The following is an 18,792-nucleotide window of genomic DNA, read 5'->3' as shown; positions in this document are numbered from 1 at the left end:
AGAGAGACAGAGAGAGAGATACAGAGAGACAGAGAGAGAGAGAGACAGAGAGACAGAGAGAGAGAGAGAGAGAGAGAGAGAGAGAGACAGAGAGACAGAGAGACAGAGAGAGAGAGAGAGAGAGAGAGACAGAGAGACAGAGAGAGAGAGAGAGAGAGAGAGACAGAGAGAGAGAGAGAGACAGAGAGAGATACAGAGAGAGAGAGAGAGAGAGAGAGAGAGACAGAGAGAGAGAGAGAGAGAGAGAGAGAGAGACAGAGAGAGAGACAGAGAGACAGAGAGAGAGAGAGAGAGAGAGACAGAGAGAGAGAGAGAGAGAGAGAGACAGAGAGAGAGAGAGAGAGAGAGAGAGAGAGAGAGAGAGAGAGAGAGAGACAGAGAGAGACAGAGAGAGAGAGACAGAGAGACAGAGAGAGAGACAGAGAGAGAGAGACACAGAGAGAGAGAGAGAGAGAGAGAGAGAGAGAGAGAGAGAGAGACTCATACATTTCCTCAGTGAAAACAATGTACTAAGAAAATATCAAATTGGCTTTTTACCATATTTACCGTACAGACCACATATTCACCCTGCACACCCTCATTGACAAACAAACAAAACCAAATAAAGGCTACTCATGCTTTGTTGATTTAGAAAGACTTTTGACTCAATTTGGCATGAGGGTCTGCAATATAAATGTATGGAAAGTGGTGTTGTGGGAAAAACATACAACATTATAAAATCCATGTACACAAACAACAAGTGTGCGGTTAAAATTGGCAAAAAAACACAAACATTTCTTTCCACAGGGCTGTGGGGTGAGACAGTGATGCAGTTTAAGCCCCACACTATATATCAACGAACTGGCGAAGGGCACTGGAACAGTCTGCAGCACCCAGCCTCACCCTACTAGAACCCTAATATAATCTGAAGTCAAATGTCTACTGTTTGCTGATGATCTGGTGCTTCTGTCCTCAACTAAAGAGGGCCTACAGCAGCACCTAGATCTACTGCACATATTCTGCCAGACCTGGGCCCTGACAGTAAGTCTCAGTAAGACAAAAAACAAGGCTGTTCCAAAAAAGGTCCAGTGCCCAGGACCACAAATACAAATTCCATCTCGACACCATTGTCCAAGAGAAAACAAAAAACTATACATACCTCGGTCTAAACATCAGCGCCACAGGTAACTTCCACAAAGCTGTAAACAATCTGAGTGACAAGGCAAGGAGGGTCTTCTATGCCATCAAAAGGAACATCAATGTCAATTAGGTTCTGGCTAAAAATACTTGAATCAGTTACAGAACCCATTGCCCTTTATGGTTGTGAGGTCTGGGTATCTGCTCACCAACCAATAATCCACAAAATGGGACAAACACCAAATTAAGACTCTGCATGCAGAATTCTGCTCAAATATCCTTTGTGTACAACGTTAAACACCAATAATGCATGTAGAGCAGAATTAGGCCGATACCCACTAATAATCTAAATCCAGAAAAGAGAGTTAAATTCTACAACTACCTGAAAGGAAGCGATTCCCAAACCTTCCATAAGAAAGCCATCACCTACAGAGAGATGAACCTGGAGAAGAGTCCCCTACGCAAGCTGGTCCTGGGGCTCTGTTCACAAACCCACCCCACAGAGCCCCAGGACAGCAACACAATTAGACCCAACCAAATCATGAGAAAATAAAACGATAATTACTTGACACATTGGAAAGAATTAACAAAAAAACAGAGCAAACTAGAATGCTAATTGGCCCTGAACAGAGAGTAAACAGTGGCAGAATACCTGACCATTGTGACTGACCCAAACTTAAGGAAAGCATTGACTATGCATAGACTCAGTGATGTCACGGATCCCTCAGAACTTTCATTACGCACACCTGTCCCCTAATTCCCACTGATTAGTACATGCATAAGTGTGCCCTTTGGTTTCTATTAGGCTGTCCATTATTGTTACAATGCCCATTGGTGCGTGTGAGTACGTGTGCTGTGTGTTTTGGCATTCGTGCCATTGAGGATTGTGCAGATGATTACGGGTCTTGTCCTGTGTGAAAATCATTGTGCGTTAGTGTATTTATTCCTCAATCTTTTGTTTTGGGTTTCTACCCTTTACGGCACTCCGTAATTTGGGTTTAAAAAGGTCAAAATCAGATCAGAGTCCAAGAGGTACAGAGTGGCAGACAGGCTCGTGGTCAAGGCATGCAAAATGGTCAGGCAGGCGGGTACAGAGTCCAGAAACAGGCAAGAGTCAAAACTGTGAGGACTAGAAAAAGGAGAATAGCAAAGGGAGTACGGGGAAAAACACGCTGGTTGACATTACTAAACATACAAGACGAAATGGCACAGAGAGACAGGAAACACAGGGATAAATACACTGGGGAAAATAAGCGACACCTGGAGGGGGTGGAGACAATCACAGGAACAGGTGAAACAGATCAGGGCGTGACATGTTCAGTGTATGTGTGTCTTATATGGGATTAAGGAGACCATGCCAAACTGCTGATAATCTGTCTCAACACCTGTCTCTCCCATTGTCTCTGCTACAACACAGACCACACCAGATATGCACGCATACATGCACACACACACACACAAACACACACACACACACTAAACACACACACACACACACAGTGCAGGGAGCAGTCAGGCTGGAATATCAGCACCACAGGAGAGGACAGCTGCTCATCCTACCATAAATGTTGGTGCCAATAGAACTTCCTGTTTCACTGTGACACCATAGTTCATGTGTATCATAGACCCACTGTATATGATAACTGTCCACATCCACTAGGTGTTGTTCTACTTCTATTGTTGTTGTGGTGTTACACTAGAGTAAGTCAGTGTCAAGACAAAACAACACAGCAGAATTATTGATAATCGTCAGCCATTTCCATCCTCCTGCCCACAGCCACTCCAGTCAACACAGTCGTTGGATGTGTAGGGCAGTGGCTCCCAACCTTTTTCGATTACTGTACCACCAAATGAATTTTTCTCTGCCCGGAGTACAACTGAAGTACCCCCTCATGTGCATTTTACCAGTATGCTTATGGTCTCATGAATCTTCTCAAGGACCCCATGTGGATAGACCTAGTATCCCTGGTTGGGAACCACTGCTCTAGTGTGCAATTTGGGATACAACCATTGGGTTGTGTCAACAACCTGTTGTGGTGAACCTGTAGTGAGGTTATCTTGATCAGGTTAATAGCCCTGTGTCCTTCAGCCTTGCAGTAATTGAATTGCTTAATGAAGCCCTGAACTGAACTCTGCCATTGATTCTGTATAATCAGCTCTCTGTATAATGAGACTGTCACTGCTGCACCTGAGACCAATGCAGCTCTCTCTCTCCTCCTTACTCCTTTCTCCTCCTCTCTCCTCCCCTACTTTCTCCTCCTCTCCCCAGAGCACTGGTCTCTCACAGCAGGGGTAGGCATAATAATCCGTCTGATATGCACACACCTACACACGCACACACACGCACACACACGCACACACACACACACACACACACACACACACACACACACACACACACACACACACACACACACACACACACACACACACACACACACACACACACACACACACACACACACACACACACACACACACACACACACACACAGTATTTAACCCCCTAGTACCAAGCTTTAAGTATAGCCCTGTGGCCCACAGTAAACCAGACAGCCTTGGCCCAAAGACAGACATGCAGACAGATAGGTGGAGAGAATGTGTTACATAAAGTACTCACTGTGACAACAGTAGACTGAACAGGTCATTTGGTTGAAATCATCATATAAACACATTTATTCAAATAATTATTCAAATAAGAGCTGTAAAATGTGCCAAATATAATAACTCACCATGATTATTTACGTCTCTCAATCTCCTCCGTCAGTGTGCAGTGTATGTGTTTGGAGGACAGTTTGCAGTGTGTGTGTTTGGAGGACAGTGGGCAGTGTGTGTGTTTGGAGGACAGTGGGCAGTGTGTGTGTTTGGAGGACAGTGGGCTGTGTGTGTGTTTGGAGGACAGTGGGCAGTGTGTGTGTTTGGAGGACAGTGGGCAGTGTGTGTGTTTGGAGGACAGTGGGCAGTGTGTGTGTTTGGAGGACAGTTTGCAGTGTGTGTGTTTGGAGGACAGTGGGCAGTGTGTGTGTTTGGAGGACAGTGGGCAGTGTGTGTGTTTGGAGGACAGTGGGCTGTGTGTGTGTTTGGAGGACAGTGGGCAGTGTGTGTGTTTGGAGGACAGTGGGCAGTGTGTGTGTTTGGAGGACAGTGGGCAGTGTGTGTGTTTGGAGGACAGTGGGCAGTGTGTGTGTTTGGAGGACAGTGGGCAGTGTGTGTGTTTGGAGGACAGTGGGCAGTGTGTGTGTTTGGAGGACAGTGGGCAGTGTGTGTGTTTGGAGGACAGTGGGCAGTGTGTGTGTGTTTAGAGCACAGTGGGCAGTGTGTGTGTTTGGAGGACAGTGGGCAGTGTGTGTGTTTGGAGGACAGTGGGCAGTGTGTGTGTGTTTAGGACAGTGGGCAGTGTGTGTGTGTGTGTTTGAGGACAGTGGGCAGCAGTGGGCAGTGTGTGTGTTTGGAGGACAGTGGGCAGTGTGTGTGTTTGGAGGACAGTGGGCAGTGTGTGTGTTTGGAGGACAGTGGGCAGTGTGTGTGTTTGGAGGACAGTGGGCAGTGTGTGTGTTTGGAGGACAGTGGGCAGTGTGTGTGTGTTTAGAGCACAGTGGGCAGTGTGTGTGTTTGGAGGACAGTGGGCAGTGTGTGTGTTTGGAGGACAGTGGGCAGTGTGTGTGTTTGGAGGACAGTGGGCAGTGTGTGTGTTTGGAGGACAGTGGGCAGTGTGTGTGTTTGGAGGACAGTGGGCAGTGTGTGTGTTTGGAGGACAGTGGGCAGTGTGTGTGTGTTTGGAGCACAGTGGGCAGTGTGTGTGTTTGGAGGACAGTGGGCTGTGTGTGTGTGTTTAGAGCACAGTGGGCAGTGTGTGTGTTTGGAGGACAGTGGGCAGTGTGTGTGATTGGAGGACAGTGGGCTGTGTGTGTGTGTTTAGAGCACAGTGGGCAGTGTGTGTATTTGGAGGACAGTGGGCAGTGTGTGTGTTTGGAGGACAGTGGGCAGTGTGTGTGATTGGAGGACAGTAGGCAGTGAATGGCCTGTCCTGTTGGTAGGAATGCAGTGTGAAATATGTATGAAACACTGCCACTGTCCTGTCAGCTGGTGACAAAAGCAACCATGCCCCTTCAATCAGACGCATGCATAAACACGCATGAACACAAACACACACCCACTTACAAACACCAGCTTAATGAGAGGGAAAGGGAAAGGGGGATACCTAGTCAGTTGTAAACTGCATGCATTCAACTGAAATGTGTCTTCCGGGTGTAGGGGAGGACGGCAGTGAGCTAATACATTAAATGAACCATTCCAACTACCAACTAATTTAAAATGTACAGAAGGATCTGGAAAGAAGGTGATAGAGACGGAGGGGGGAATAGGGAAGGAAATAAATACTCTCTCCCTCTCTCCACTCCTTTCCTCCAGCCCTCCACTCCCTCCCTCGATCATCTCCTCATCTCCCTCCCTACCTCCCTCCTGCCCTCCACTCATCCTCCCATCGTTCTCCTCTACAGGAGCATCGTTCTATTACTACCAGACTATGTACCCGCATACTATTACTACCAGACTATGTACCAGCATACTATTACTACCAGACTATGTACCCGCATACTATTACTACCAGACTATGTACCAGCATACTATTACTACCAGACTATGTACCAGCATACTATTACTACCAGACTATGTACCAGCATACTATTACTACCAGGCTATGTACCAGCATACTATTACTACCAGACTATGTACCTGCATACTATTACTACCAGGCTATGTACCAGCATACTATTGCTACCAGACTATGTACCAGCATACTATTACTACCAGACTATGTACCAGCATACTATTACTACCAGGCTATGTACCCTCATACTATTACTACCAAACTATGTACCTGCATACTATTACTACCAGACTATGTACCAGCATACTATTACTACCAGACTATGTACCAACATACTATTACAACAAGGCTATGTACCAGCATACTATTACTACCAGGCTATGTACCAGCATACTATTACAACCAGGCTATGTACCAACATACTATTACTACCAGGCTATGTACCCGCATACTATTACTACCAGACTATGTACCAGCATACTATTACTACCAGGCTATGTACCAGCATACTATTACTACCAGACTATGTACCAGCATACTATTACTACCAGACTATGTACCAGCATACTATTACTACCAGACTATGTACCAGCATACTATTACTACCAGACTATGTACCATACATACTATATACCAGCATACTATTACTAGGCTATATTACTACCAGCATACTACTTACATGTACATACTATTACAGTACCAGCATACTATTACTACCAGGCTATGTACCAGCATACTATGTACCAGCATACTATTACTACCAGACTATGTACCAGCATACTATTACTACCAGACTATGTACCAACATACTATTACTACCAGACTATGTACCAGCATACTATTACAACCAGGCTATGTACCAGCATACTATTACTACCAGACTATGTACCAGCATACTATTACTACCAGACTATGTACCAGCATACTATTACTACCTGACTATGTACCAGCATACTATTACTACCAGGCTATGTACCAGCATACTATTACTACCAGGCTATGTACCAGCATACTATTACTACCAGACTATATACAAGCATACTATTACTACCAGGCAGAATACCTGACCACTGTGACTGACTCAAACTTAAGGAAAGCTTTGACTATGTACAGACTCAGTGAGTATAGCTTTGCTATTGAGAAAAGCCGCCGTAGGCAGATCTGGCTCTCAAGAGAAGACAGGTTATGCCCACAAAATGAGGTGGAAACTGAGCTGCACTTCATAACCTCCTCCCAAATGTATGACCATATTAGAGACACATATTTCCCTCAGATTACACAGACCAACAAAGAATTTGAAAACCAATCCAATTTGATAAACTCCCACATCTACTGGGTGAAATACCACAGTGTGACATCACAGCAGCAAGATTTGTGACCTGTTGCAACAAGAAAAGGGCAACCAGTGAAGAACAAACACCATTGTAAATACAACCCATATTTATGTTTATTTATTTTCCCATTTTTAGTTTAACTATTTGCACATCGTTACAACACTGTATATAGACATAATATGACATTTGAAATGTCTTTATTCTTTTGGGACTTTTGTGTAATGTTTACTGTTAATTTTGTATTGTTTATTTCACTTTGGTTTATTATCTATTTCACTTACTTTGGCAATGTAAACATATGTTTCCCATTCCAATAAAACCCTTGAATTTAATTGAGTGGGGTGGCGGGGGGGTTGAGAGAAACACAGATGTACAATATATAATATATATATATATATATATATATATATATATATAGAGAGAGAGAGAGAGAGATATAGAGAGAGACAGACAGACACACAGAGAGACTTCAGCCTGCTCTAACAGATGCAGCTCTCAGTCAGGCTGGCTGGCTGGTGGTGATTTAAGAGCAGAGCTTTCTGAAGAATGATATGGTGATTTAAATCAACAGCCTGAGGCAAGCTATTGGAACATTCAGACTCTTCCATAAACACATCACGGCTTCAGGAGGAACACAGACAATGGGAAAACAACTGTTCTGTTGGGGTCTGTGCTATCTTGGGACGTCCCTACAGTACCTCATTGAAGTTGACATCTAAAATGGTTAAGCTAAGGGTTATGGTATTAGTTAAGGTTAGAGTAGGGACGTCCCAAGGATCCCAGATAGCACTGACCGTTATGTCAGGGTACGCACCACAGACTACATACCTACACATGTTCCCGAAATACTCAGCCCTGTTTTCTATATCAATATGACATGCCATTTATGAACAGGCTATAGGCCTATAATGCAACTGGGAAATGGCAATAGGTTACCTGACTGCTGACTTTACACCCATGATCTGAATATTGTTTCCCTGTCGCTTAACCCTTTATTTGGGCCTCCGTTAGAAGAGATGTGGACGGCAAGGGTGAGGAAGGTGCACATGGAGAGTGGATTGGACACGCTGTCATACACATCAATCCAGAGCCTCCCAAACATGCTCAATAGTTGGCATGTCTGGTGAGTATTCAGGCCAGAAGAACTGGGACATTTTCAGCTTCCAGGAATTGTGTACAGATCCTTGCAGCATGGAGCCGTGCATTGTCATGCTGAAACACGACGTGACAGAGGCGGATGAATGTTATGACAATGTGCCTCAGGATCTCGTCACCGTACCTCTGTGCATTCAAATTGCCATCGCTAAAATGCATTTGTGTTCATTGTCCGTAGCTTATGGCTGTCCATAACATAACCCCACCGCAACCATGGGGCACTTTGTTCACGTTGACATCAGCAAACCGCTCACCCACACAATGCCATACACGTGGTCCGCGGTTGTGAAGTCGTTTGGACATACCGCCAAATATGTCCAACCAACATTGGAGGCGGCTTATGGTAGAGAAATGAACATTCAATTCTCTGGTGGGCATTCCTGCAGTCAGCATGCCAATTGCACACTCCCTCGTCTGTGGCATTGTGTTGTGTGACAAAAGTAAACATTTTAGAGTGGCCTTTTATTGTTCCCAGCACAAGGTTCACTTGTGTAGTGATCATGCTGTTTAATCAACTTCTTGATATGGTGGATGGAATATCTTGGCAAAGGAGAAATGATCACTAACGGGGCTGTAAACAAATTTGTGCACAAATTTTTAAAGAAATAAGCATTTTGTGCATATAGAAAATTTATGGGATCATTTATTTCAGCTCATGAAACATTGGACCAACACTTTACATGTTGCATTTATATTTTTGTATAGCGTAAATCTGCTGAGGCAAACATAAAAAGACAAACTGAAAATGTGTAGCTCTTTTTGATAGCATAAGTCTGTCTTGCCCGTTGCAGGCCGTCATCATGAGTGAGGTTGAGAAACGGTTTGATAGCACCATCTAATGGCCAAACTCTTTCGTTACCATGGGAGAAAAATAGGCTATTGCTAGAGATGCGGTTCCCAAGTGTATCCCAGGTGTCCTACAAGTTGATATAATTTACTTTGTCCATGAGGGGAATTTTGGCTGGGATAAAGAGGGGCATCATGCAATGTGTCAAACAGGATTGCTTCTTAAATTCCTAATTAGATACAATAAAGCAAATCCTAATGTATGTTTATGATATGAACTTGTAGGAGACTTGGGACAGAGGGAAGGGACCCTTTATTATCCAGGGTGGCGGAAACAGGGAGGAAGTTAGGAGTCCATTAAATGTAGACCATCTTCCGATTGGATTATACATGTGTTGAATTTTTGGGACAATCTCTGAAATTCTGTTCTGAACTACTTTATTAAAAGTACCCCAAAGAAAAATACACATTTAAGGCAAAAAAAACATGTGCACGAATTAGAAAAGACAATGTATTAGATAGAAAACAAAGCCCATTTAAATCAGGAGTCATCGGGATAAGCAGTACAGGGCACTACAGAGCATTAGGCCTTATTTACACGCTACGCAAGTATGCAACACAAGCAATTAGCAATTGCATTGCTGTGAACAGTATACCCTACGCATGGAGTTAGAGATTACATACAACATCTTGTTTAAAATGAACGGTTGACCAACATGTCTGATGTTCATCTGTTGTGGGCAGTGTTGCTGGGAGTGGTGGGATCTGGGCATGTTTTAAGTTCTGGAGCCACGGTGGACATATCACTCAGAGGCACGCAATGACGGGCCAGATTGGGTGTCTGTTGTTCAGAAGCTAACAGACACCAGTATGACTGAAATGTTGTCAGCACATCCTCGCGTCTCAACACTCCCATTCTGAAATGAAAGAGAGAGAGAGCCCATCAATACACCAACACAGAGCAGGTCAAGGATATCACTAGTACGAATCAAAGAGTATTTTCCCTTCATCAATCTGCATGCACTACCCCATAACGACAAAGCAAGAACAGGTTTTTAGAAATGTTTCTGCAAATGTATAAAAAAAAACGGAAATATCACATTCACATAAGTATTCAGACCCTTTACTCAGTACTTTGTTGAAGCACCTTTGGCAGCGATTACAGCCTTGAGTCTTCTTGAGTAGGACACAACAACTTGGCACACCTGTATTTGGGGAGTTTCTCCCATTCTTCTCTGCAGATCCTCTCAAGCTCAGTCAGATTGGATGGGGAATGTTGCTGCACAACTATTTTCAGGTCTCTCCAGAGATGTTTGATCGGATTCAAGTCCAGGCTCTATCTGGGTCACTCAAGGACATTCAGAGACGTGTCCCAAAGCCACTCCTGCGTTGTCTTAGCTGTGTGCTTAGGGTTGTTGTGAACCTTCACCCCAGTCTGAGGTCCTGAGCGCTCTGGATCATATTTTTAATCAACAACCTCTCTGTACTTTGCTCCATTCATCTTTCCCTCTCCTTGTCCCTTTCACCGAAAAACATCCCCACAGCATGCTGCCACCACCACCATGCCTCACCATAGGGTTTCCTCCTATGGTGACGCTTGGCATTCAGGCCATAGAGTTCAATCTTGGTTTCATCAGCCCAGAGAATAATGTTTCTCATGGTCTGAGAGTCCTTTAGGTGCCTTTTGGAAAACTCCAAGCGGGCTGTCATGTGCCTTTTACTGAATGGTTTCCGTCTGCCACTCTACCATAAAGGCCTGACTGGTGGAGTGCTGCAGAGATAATTGTCCTTCTGGAAGTTTCTCCCATCTCCAGAGGAACTGGAGGTCTGTCAGTGACCATCTGATTTTTGTTCACCTCTCTGACCAAGGCCGTTCTCCCCCGATTGCTCAGTTTGGAAGCATCTTGGTGGTTCATCTTGCATCTTGCTTCAACTTCATGGCTTGGCTTTTCCTCTGACATGCACTGTCAACTGTAGGACCTTATATAGACAGGTGTGTGCCTTTCCAAATCATGTCCAATCAATTGAATTTACTACAGGTGGACTCCAAATTGTAGAAACATCTCATGGATCAATGGAAACAGGATGCACCTGGGCTCAATTTCGAGTCCAGTTTCGAAGTGTCTGAATACTTATGTAAATAAGGTATTTCTGTTATTTTTTCGCTTCATGGTATTGTGTGTAATCCATTTTAGAATAAGGCTGTAACGTAACAAAATGTGGAAAATGTAAGGGGTCTGAATACTTTAAGAATGCACTGTAATACCACTAGAAATGAGAAACAAAACTGTTAGATAATATTTGTTCAGGTAATGTAAGCTAGCTAGTTAGATATGGAAGCTCTCTCCGTCTCTTTGCAAGCTATCGACCTCAATTGGAAGTTCTTGCGAACCAAAACCAAACCGTTACATAACTGGTTTAGCAGGGACAAACTCAGTTAGCTGGATTAGCAAAATAATGTAATTTGATTACGACACCTTAAAACAAGCAACATTAGCACATCTGTATTATTTAACCGTTGCCTATTTTTAGCTAATTATATGTATAATTATATATGTCTGGCCAAATAAAACAAACCGAAACTACACTTTTATGAGGTAATTAGAGAAAACATTAAATTTGTTACTTTAAACTCAGTAATGTTTACTTCAAGTCATGTCAGCGTTGGTGGTATAGTGGTGAGCATAGCTGCCTTCCAAGCAGTTGACCCGGGTTCGATTCCCGGCCAACGCAAATCATTTTGTACTGTTGAGCCTGCTTTTTTGAAAAAGCATTTTGGCAATATACAAACAATTTTCTACGTGTTTTTTCTCTCCAAACAATGAACCGCAATGCAGCACTGAATGATAATGGCGTTGTAATTTCATCGTCAACCACCTGGCGACACCCGACGACTTTCTCGCAGCTTTGCATAGGGCATTATGAAGTGCATTATGTTAAAAAATATATAACTACATGGGGGGAATCTAAATAAAGATAATTACTACTTTACCAAAAAAAGACGTCCGGTCCTGACCCGACAAAAAAATACGTCCAAAAGACTTCAGCCCTTGATGACTGGGGTGCAGCCTACAGTGTCCGCCTACAATGGAATTGTGTTAAAGGCATGTGTTAAGCCCACCGTTTGTAAAACAGGCTGTTGCATTGCCTTTAATTATCCAGATTCCTGTGACTAATAAATGTGGCTATTTAAACTTCTGTATATCAGCTACCTAACTCTATCAGGAGTTATCCTGAATCTATTTCAAATGTGTTTACATAGAGGGAAATGCACAATTATTTTATGTTTCTCTATGATCGACGGATACAAACTTGAAATCACTGACCATGACACATATTTTGTATATTACATGGATCTGTCCTGTTTTTAGGATATGTTGTTTGTTAACATATCAGCGAATGTTTTATTTGATTGGGCGCTATTAAAAGGTTAGGGAATTTAATCGGAGAAACCTGCTTGATGTAAAAACGTGTCTTCATGACATTGTCATACATTTTATATCCAACCTGTAGGCTACAGAGAAGCCCACGAACACTTTCTACCTTAAACTATGTCTGCTACATGATTTATGTTAGACGATTTTTTTAAACGGAATTGGTGGAGCTCGGCAACAGCACCCTGCAGATGCGCGCTGAGAATGTACAAGCGAAATATTTGAGGCCCATGCATTTGACAAAGTGGGCATTGCTTATCACAGGGCGGCATCAGCGCTCACCTAAAAAGCTATATGCCACTGGTTGAGAGAAATTGTCATGGTTGAAACCCCACCTCTTTAAGGAATACCTAGGATAGGATAAAGTAATCCTTCTCACCCCCCTTAAAAGATTTATATGCACTATTGTAAAGTGGCTGTTCTACTGGATGTCATAAGGTGAATGCACCAATTTGTAAGTCGCTCTGGATAAGAGCGTCTGCTAAATGACTTAAATGTAAATGTAATGTAAATGTTTTTAGGGAGAATTATTTGTTTTTATTTGTTGATGAAGGTGCGTCTGGTCAGTTTAGCACAGAAAATGCAGCACTCTTCAATATGCCGCTTAATGAGCGAACCGGCCTTGCGATCTATTGACTCACGTAGCCTTTTATATATCCAAGCTATTTTCCTATCGTCCCAATCTAAATGAAACCCAAAATCCTTACTCCTGTCTCGCATGAAAATTCCTAATTTTATTCGATAATCCATAGGTTGCATTGTCAATGCAAATCTGGTATATGTCAAAATACAGCAATAACATTTTCCCAGCTTCTTTGCGCTGTCTGGTATTGCTGACCATATGAGAGCGTCAGTAGGGAATGTGTGATCAACAATTAAATTTTAATTTTTTTTACCTTTATTTAACCAGGCAAGTCAGTTAAGAACACATTCTTATTTTCAATGACGGCCTGGGAACAGTGGGTTAACTGCCTGTTCAGATTTGTACCTTGTCAGCTCGGGGGTTTGAACTCGCAACCTTCCGGCTACTAGTCCAACTAGTAACCGGCTACTAGTCCAACTAGTAACCGGCTACTAGTCCAACTAGTAACCGGCTACTAGTCCAACTAGTAACCGGCTACGCTGCCGCCCCAAACGGTATGAGAGTAGATAAAACAGAGTTGGTCCCTGTTAAGTAGCCCTAATGATAGAGTAGGCTTAACTTTAAGCTATTTTCAGGTCTCTCCAGAGATGTTCGATCTGGTTCAAGTCCAGGCTCTGGCTGGGCCACTCAAGGACATTCATAAACTTGTCCCAAAGCCACTCCTGTGTTGTCTTGGCTGTGTGCTTAGGGTCTTTGTCCTGTTGGAAGGTCAACCTTCACCCCCAGTCTGAGGTCCTGAGCGCTCTGGAGCAGGTTTTCATCAAGGATCTGATGATGAGATGGTTATCCTTCTGGAAGGTTCTCCCATCTCCACAGAGGAACTCTGGAGCTCTGTCAGAGTGACCATTGGGTTCTTGGTCACCTCCCTGACCAAGGCCCTTCTCCCCCGATTGCTCAGTTTGGCCAGGCGGCCAGCTCTAGGAAGAGTCTTGGTGATTCCAAACTTCTTCAATTTAAGAATATTAGAGGCCACTGTGTTCTTGGGGACCTTCAATGCTGAAGACATTTTTTGGTACCCCTCCCCAAGATCAGTGCCTTGACACAATCCTGTCTTGGAGCTCTAAATCAATTTTTATTGGTCACATACACTGTTTAGCAGATGTTATTGAGGGTGTAGCGAAATGTTTTTGCTTCTAGCTCCGACAGTGCAGTAACATCTAACAATTTCACAACACACACAAATCTAAGTAAATGAATGTAATTAAGACTATATAAATTGACACTTACTTCAACCTCATGCCTTGTTTTTTTTTACCCACATTTAATGCTTAACGTTTAGACAATTATTTTTCATATATCGAATAAATACTGGTTATTGACACTTTTCTACTATTACGTGGGGGACTTTTCAAATTCGAAATACCGTGACCCGGAAGTAATTTTTGTTGCTATGAGACACTGATTTTTATTTTTTTGTTAGGTAGTAGCTTCTTTCCTTGAATAATTTGGTCTTTCGCCTTGCTAATGTTTTTATAATGCCAGAACAATTATTAGGCGCCGATATAGGCACCATTTGGTTCAGAGCAAGCAACTGGATATCAGCTTTGTGGCTTTTTATTTAACTGTAACGTTAATTAATTCATTGTGACAAGCAGCATGGCGTCCAGAGGCGGTTCAACAACAACTGTCAAGAGATATTGAGGAGGACGCTTCTCAGTTACTTTTCCCCAAAGGTTCGTATCCCGCTTATTTATGATAACTAGATTGAATACAACGATTCACTGGAGGTATTTAGCTAGCTAACTATATTAACCACGTTAAAACACACCTGTGTTCTTCATAGAGTTCGAGAACGCGGAGACACTTCTAAACTCCGAGGTGCAGATGCTTCTGGAGCATCGCAAGCAGCAGAACGAGAGTACAGAGGACGAACAAGAGCTATCGGAGGTCTTCATGAAAAGTCTGAATTATACTGCACGTTTCAGCCGGTTCAAAAACAGAGAAACTATAGCCAGTGTCCGCAGGTCAGTGTAGCGGTTGTCACTATCACAACCAAAAACCAATGTCAATACCGTATAAAATACAATATGGTGGTAACTTTTCGTGATGACTGAAATTATTGCCCTGTATCGTATAGCTTGCTCTTACGGAAGAAGTTGCATAAATTTGAGCTGGCCAGTTTGGCCAATATGTGTCCAGAAGTAGCTAGGTAGCTCCTCATCCCTAGGTAGGACCTGTTGTTACTGCCTCCTCACATATCACCATACTCAGTCCTCTAACCCAGACTCTAAACCTTGTATCTATTTGGGTAGCAGTCGGCTCTTGACCATGAAATCAGGCGTAAATGTTTATTATATATAAATTTAGTGACAGTAGTTGTCTGTTTGTTCTGTCTAAAGTCTGGAGGGGCAGCTTGAGGATGAGGAGCTGCAGCAGATCCTTGATGACATCCAGACCAAGAGAAGTTCCCAATACTTTAGACAGTTCCTCCTCTGGCCTGTTCTAACCTAAACCCATCGTTATGTCAAAATACTGGGCTCTGCTACCCACCCAGAAGGACACTGTGCATCCTAAATGACACCCTATATAGTGAATAGGGTGCAGTTTGGGATGCAACCGGACTCTGACCATTCTCCCCAGGATGGGTACCTCCAAATTGGACTTGGGCGGGGGGTGTATCGACAGCCGAGGGGTGCGTCAGGCACCGCAGAGCTGTACATTCATTGCAGAGATGATACAGCTCCATTTAGAAGACCATACCAAGCTAGGATGAATACATACATTATTAAATGTAAATCATTTATAAATAAACATCAGATTTTTAAATATTTTTTATAGCAATTGGTTTTATTTTCTCATATACATCTATGACAAATCCCAAATAGCACTCTTTTTAGTTTAGGCTCGTCAAAAGTAATGCACTACATCAGGAATAGGGTGCCATTTGGGACACATACCATCAGCCATTCACACAGTATATAGCCTTCTGTCCATCCAGAGCCTCAGGCAGCACACCGCAGGAGGTAGCAGCCATCCTCACAGTATTCTTCCCATAGAGCCTCCTCTCATACTCAATCAGCTGCCTCCAGAAACCAGCATTGGGTCGGATATGAGGTCTGTACTTCAGGACCCACTCATGGGCCTGGCACAGTGATACCCCCTCATACCGCATCAGGTAAGCCATGATCAGGGTAGGAGAACGGCTCCGGCCTGCAGTGCAGTGGACCAGCGTACTCCCTGAGTGGTTGTTATGGATACGTTCTGCAACAGCATCGAAGTAGCAGGCCAGGGGGGCGTGAGGCTGGTCCAGTACGGGTACCTGGAAACACTCCACCCCCTCATACTGAGGACAGGGGTGCTCTGCAGTGGCGTTGACAATCATAGTTATGTTCCTACTGTAGAGACCGATGGGCTTGAAGACTGTGTCCACACCACCCAGATACAAAGACTGGGTGATCTGGGAGAATGACATGGGGAACGGACATTGACAGCTGCCCGACTGTCTCACTACAACAGAGAAACACGATTAAATTGTAAAAAGATGCAGTCTGTAAGTCAGCACAAACAGCGAATATCTTTACTTGATTGCGATTTGCCTTAGAGACTTACCAGAAAAGAAGAGCCGAAACCAATGTCGATTAACCTTAAACTTACGGTGTATTTTTATTTTCTGTTTTACGGCGGCCGTTTTTCCTGACGCATAGATTTGACGTATTGATTCACGTTCCGTCACGTGACTGAATTGTCATAGAGGTACATTCAATTAGCTTGAAAGTTTGCTACGTTGCGGAACGGTTTATACTGAACGACTCGTTATCCGAAAATGTTCTTCTACGTTCTTGAGCAGACTTTGATGTACGTTTCCTACCGTGTGGCTTGAAGCAATGAATGACGTATTTAAATGGGCAGCGGACATGCTGACAGCATTCCACTTCCACAGCCTATGGTCGCGTTTGAGTGGTAAGGCCAAAGCAGCCGACTGTAGACGAAAGTCGAGGGGAGTTGCATCTGTGACAGCCAAAAAGTCAGACATTAATGTGGTTTTCCAACAGCAAGGCTCAGATCAACATGGCTGTGTTAACGTTTTATTATAATAGGTTTTTTAATGTAGAAATATGTATCTACCCCCCATATCATACACTCACAAACTGAAATCATAATATGTGTGTACACAGTGTACAATCAATTAGTGAGAGAGCCTCATCACTTGTGTGTACTGTATACCCACTGTACACATAAATCAGTTGTTTCAGTCATGTCTTTGGTCATGTTCGTGTGGGTCAAACAAAACACCCTAATGATTGGTTGACACTAGAACCTCTTACAATGCAGGAGATGGCTGCAGGATGATCAAAATCAACAACAAAAGTGTCAAAGCGCTGAATTACAACCGGTGTCGACCTTACCATGAAATTCTTCCATACAAGTTCTTAACCAATGTTGGTGAAGAGCAACCGCTGAAACTAGCAGTCAAAACTTTGACCTTTGATCACGATTGTTATAAAGTTCATGCAGTAGACAGTTAGGTGCAAGTTGGACCATTTTTATCCCCAGAATGCAAAACACGGTGGTGGCTGCGTTTCAAACTCATAAAAGACACATCTTTGTTCTCTTACCCTCGCCTTATGCCCTTGGGGGGAATCCCGCGGCCATATTTGTCGTCGGTCCAAATTATTAGCCATGCAGGGAAGTGCAACATGTAAATAAGTTAGAAATTGTGCTACTAATGCAAAAACATGTCTCGTAAAAGTAATGTTTTTGTTTGGTTAGCTTTTGGAAATAGTAGAAATAAAATATTTGTATTCGTCAGAGGTTCCAGCTAGGCGGGCTAACATTAGTTAGCTAAATAATTTGCTAGCTATCATACAGTAAGTGCATATTAATAATTATATAGTTCATATAAGTAGACATGCAATCATAATTGACTGTAGCGCATATAAAAGAACCCACCCAGTTACCAGTAGCTGAAAACACATTCGTGGAATGATGAATTTCCGGGCAAGGGCGGTCCATTTAAAATTAATTCCCTCCTCCCTCGCCCTGCACGTGTAAACTTGTCCAACGTCATCAGAAGTGTCAACTTAATTTGAGGGCTGAGGGTGTGCCTTTTAAGTGTTTGAAATGCAGCCGGTGACCATCAACTTGACAAAATGGATGACGCCCAATGTATACATGCCCACAACCCCTCCCCGTTTTTCAACTGGTTGTTCTGTACAGCAGTTTCTGTTCAATTGAACGTTCCAGAACATAAAAACATACTGAACACAGACCCATTTTGATTGTTTCCTGGGCTGCATTCATAACATGTAAAATACACCCTCAGCCCTCATATTAAGTGGAAACTTCTAATGACTGTCATGCACGCCTCTAGGAAGAGGGAACACAACACCCTGCTACAACTCAACCCTCCATGAAGTGAAAGAGGTATGGGACTGTAGGTGCGAGTAAGGATGACAAAGGCAGAGAGAGTGGTACCGTTTAAGGAATTTATTCCGTCACACGGTAATATGGGGAAAAGGGGTTGGACGGAACCAAAGCAAAGAAAGTCAATCTCAAAGCCCCCTCTCCTACCTTACCTGCATACCCACTACTTACCTAATTTAGCACCACCTGGTGCCCTAACCAAAATACAGGGGGTGGTCCGCCCAGGTCTTACCTAGTGTGCCTAGACAGTGAATATACCACGGGTATATGCATATGTATGCAGGCCTCTTGCCTAAGCACTCCCTAGGTGCCTTCCCCTTCCCCCCTGGGAACAAATGAAACAGAATTATC

The 18,792-nt window shown here is 43.4% G+C and overlaps 1 protein-coding gene, 1 long non-coding RNA gene, 1 other non-coding gene and 1 pseudogene across 4 annotated transcripts; 2 read left to right on the top strand and 2 right to left on the bottom strand.

The window, feature by feature from the left end:
* Positions 1 to 9,294: 9,294 nt before the first annotated feature.
* LOC118395087 (uncharacterized) lies at positions 9,295 to 12,081 on the bottom strand. The gene is made up of 2 exons (XR_004827886.2): positions 11,993 to 12,081; positions 9,295 to 9,917 (listed from the first exon to the last, which is right to left on the bottom strand). It is a non-coding gene; the product is annotated as an uncharacterized LOC118395087 (long non-coding RNA).
* Positions 11,662 to 11,733, top strand: trnag-ucc (transfer RNA glycine (anticodon UCC)). Its single transcript has one exon. It is a non-coding gene; the product is annotated as a tRNA-Gly (tRNA).
* A 2,344-nt stretch (positions 12,082 to 14,425) lies between the features above and the next one.
* LOC118376816 (DNA-directed RNA polymerase II subunit RPB4-like) lies at positions 14,426 to 15,847 on the top strand (annotated as a pseudogene).
* On the bottom strand, positions 15,836 to 18,065 carry LOC118376678 (dual specificity protein phosphatase 14). 2 transcript variants are annotated; one of them, XM_035763532.2, is made up of 2 exons: positions 17,968 to 18,065; positions 15,836 to 16,524 (listed from the first exon to the last, which is right to left on the bottom strand). In XM_035763532.2, the coding sequence occupies exon 2, from the start codon at positions 16,487 to 16,489 to the stop codon at positions 15,977 to 15,979; it is 513 nt and encodes a 170-aa protein (XP_035619425.1). In that variant the 5' UTR covers positions 16,490 to 16,524; positions 17,968 to 18,065; the 3' UTR covers positions 15,836 to 15,976. The 2 variants fall into 2 exon arrangements, with proteins under 2 accessions (XP_035619425.1, XP_035619349.1); XM_035763456.2 differs by lacking the exon at positions 17,968 to 18,065 and adding an exon at positions 16,627 to 17,956.
* Positions 18,066 to 18,792: the final 727 nt, after the last annotated feature.

Source organism: Oncorhynchus keta, chromosome 1 (genome assembly GCF_023373465.1).
Source record: "Oncorhynchus keta strain PuntledgeMale-10-30-2019 chromosome 1, Oket_V2, whole genome shotgun sequence".
Lineage (NCBI taxonomy): Eukaryota > Metazoa > Chordata > Actinopteri > Salmoniformes > Salmonidae > Oncorhynchus > Oncorhynchus keta.
Note: the sequence above shows the minus strand (reverse complement) of the source record. Positions and strands in the feature narration are given on the sequence as shown.

Bases quoted from the DNA above. Each gene is read 5' to 3' on its own strand.
- LOC118376678 (XM_035763532.2), bottom strand. From the start codon at position 16,489: ATGTCATTCTCCCAGATCACCCAGTCTTTGTATCTGGGTGGTGTGGAC.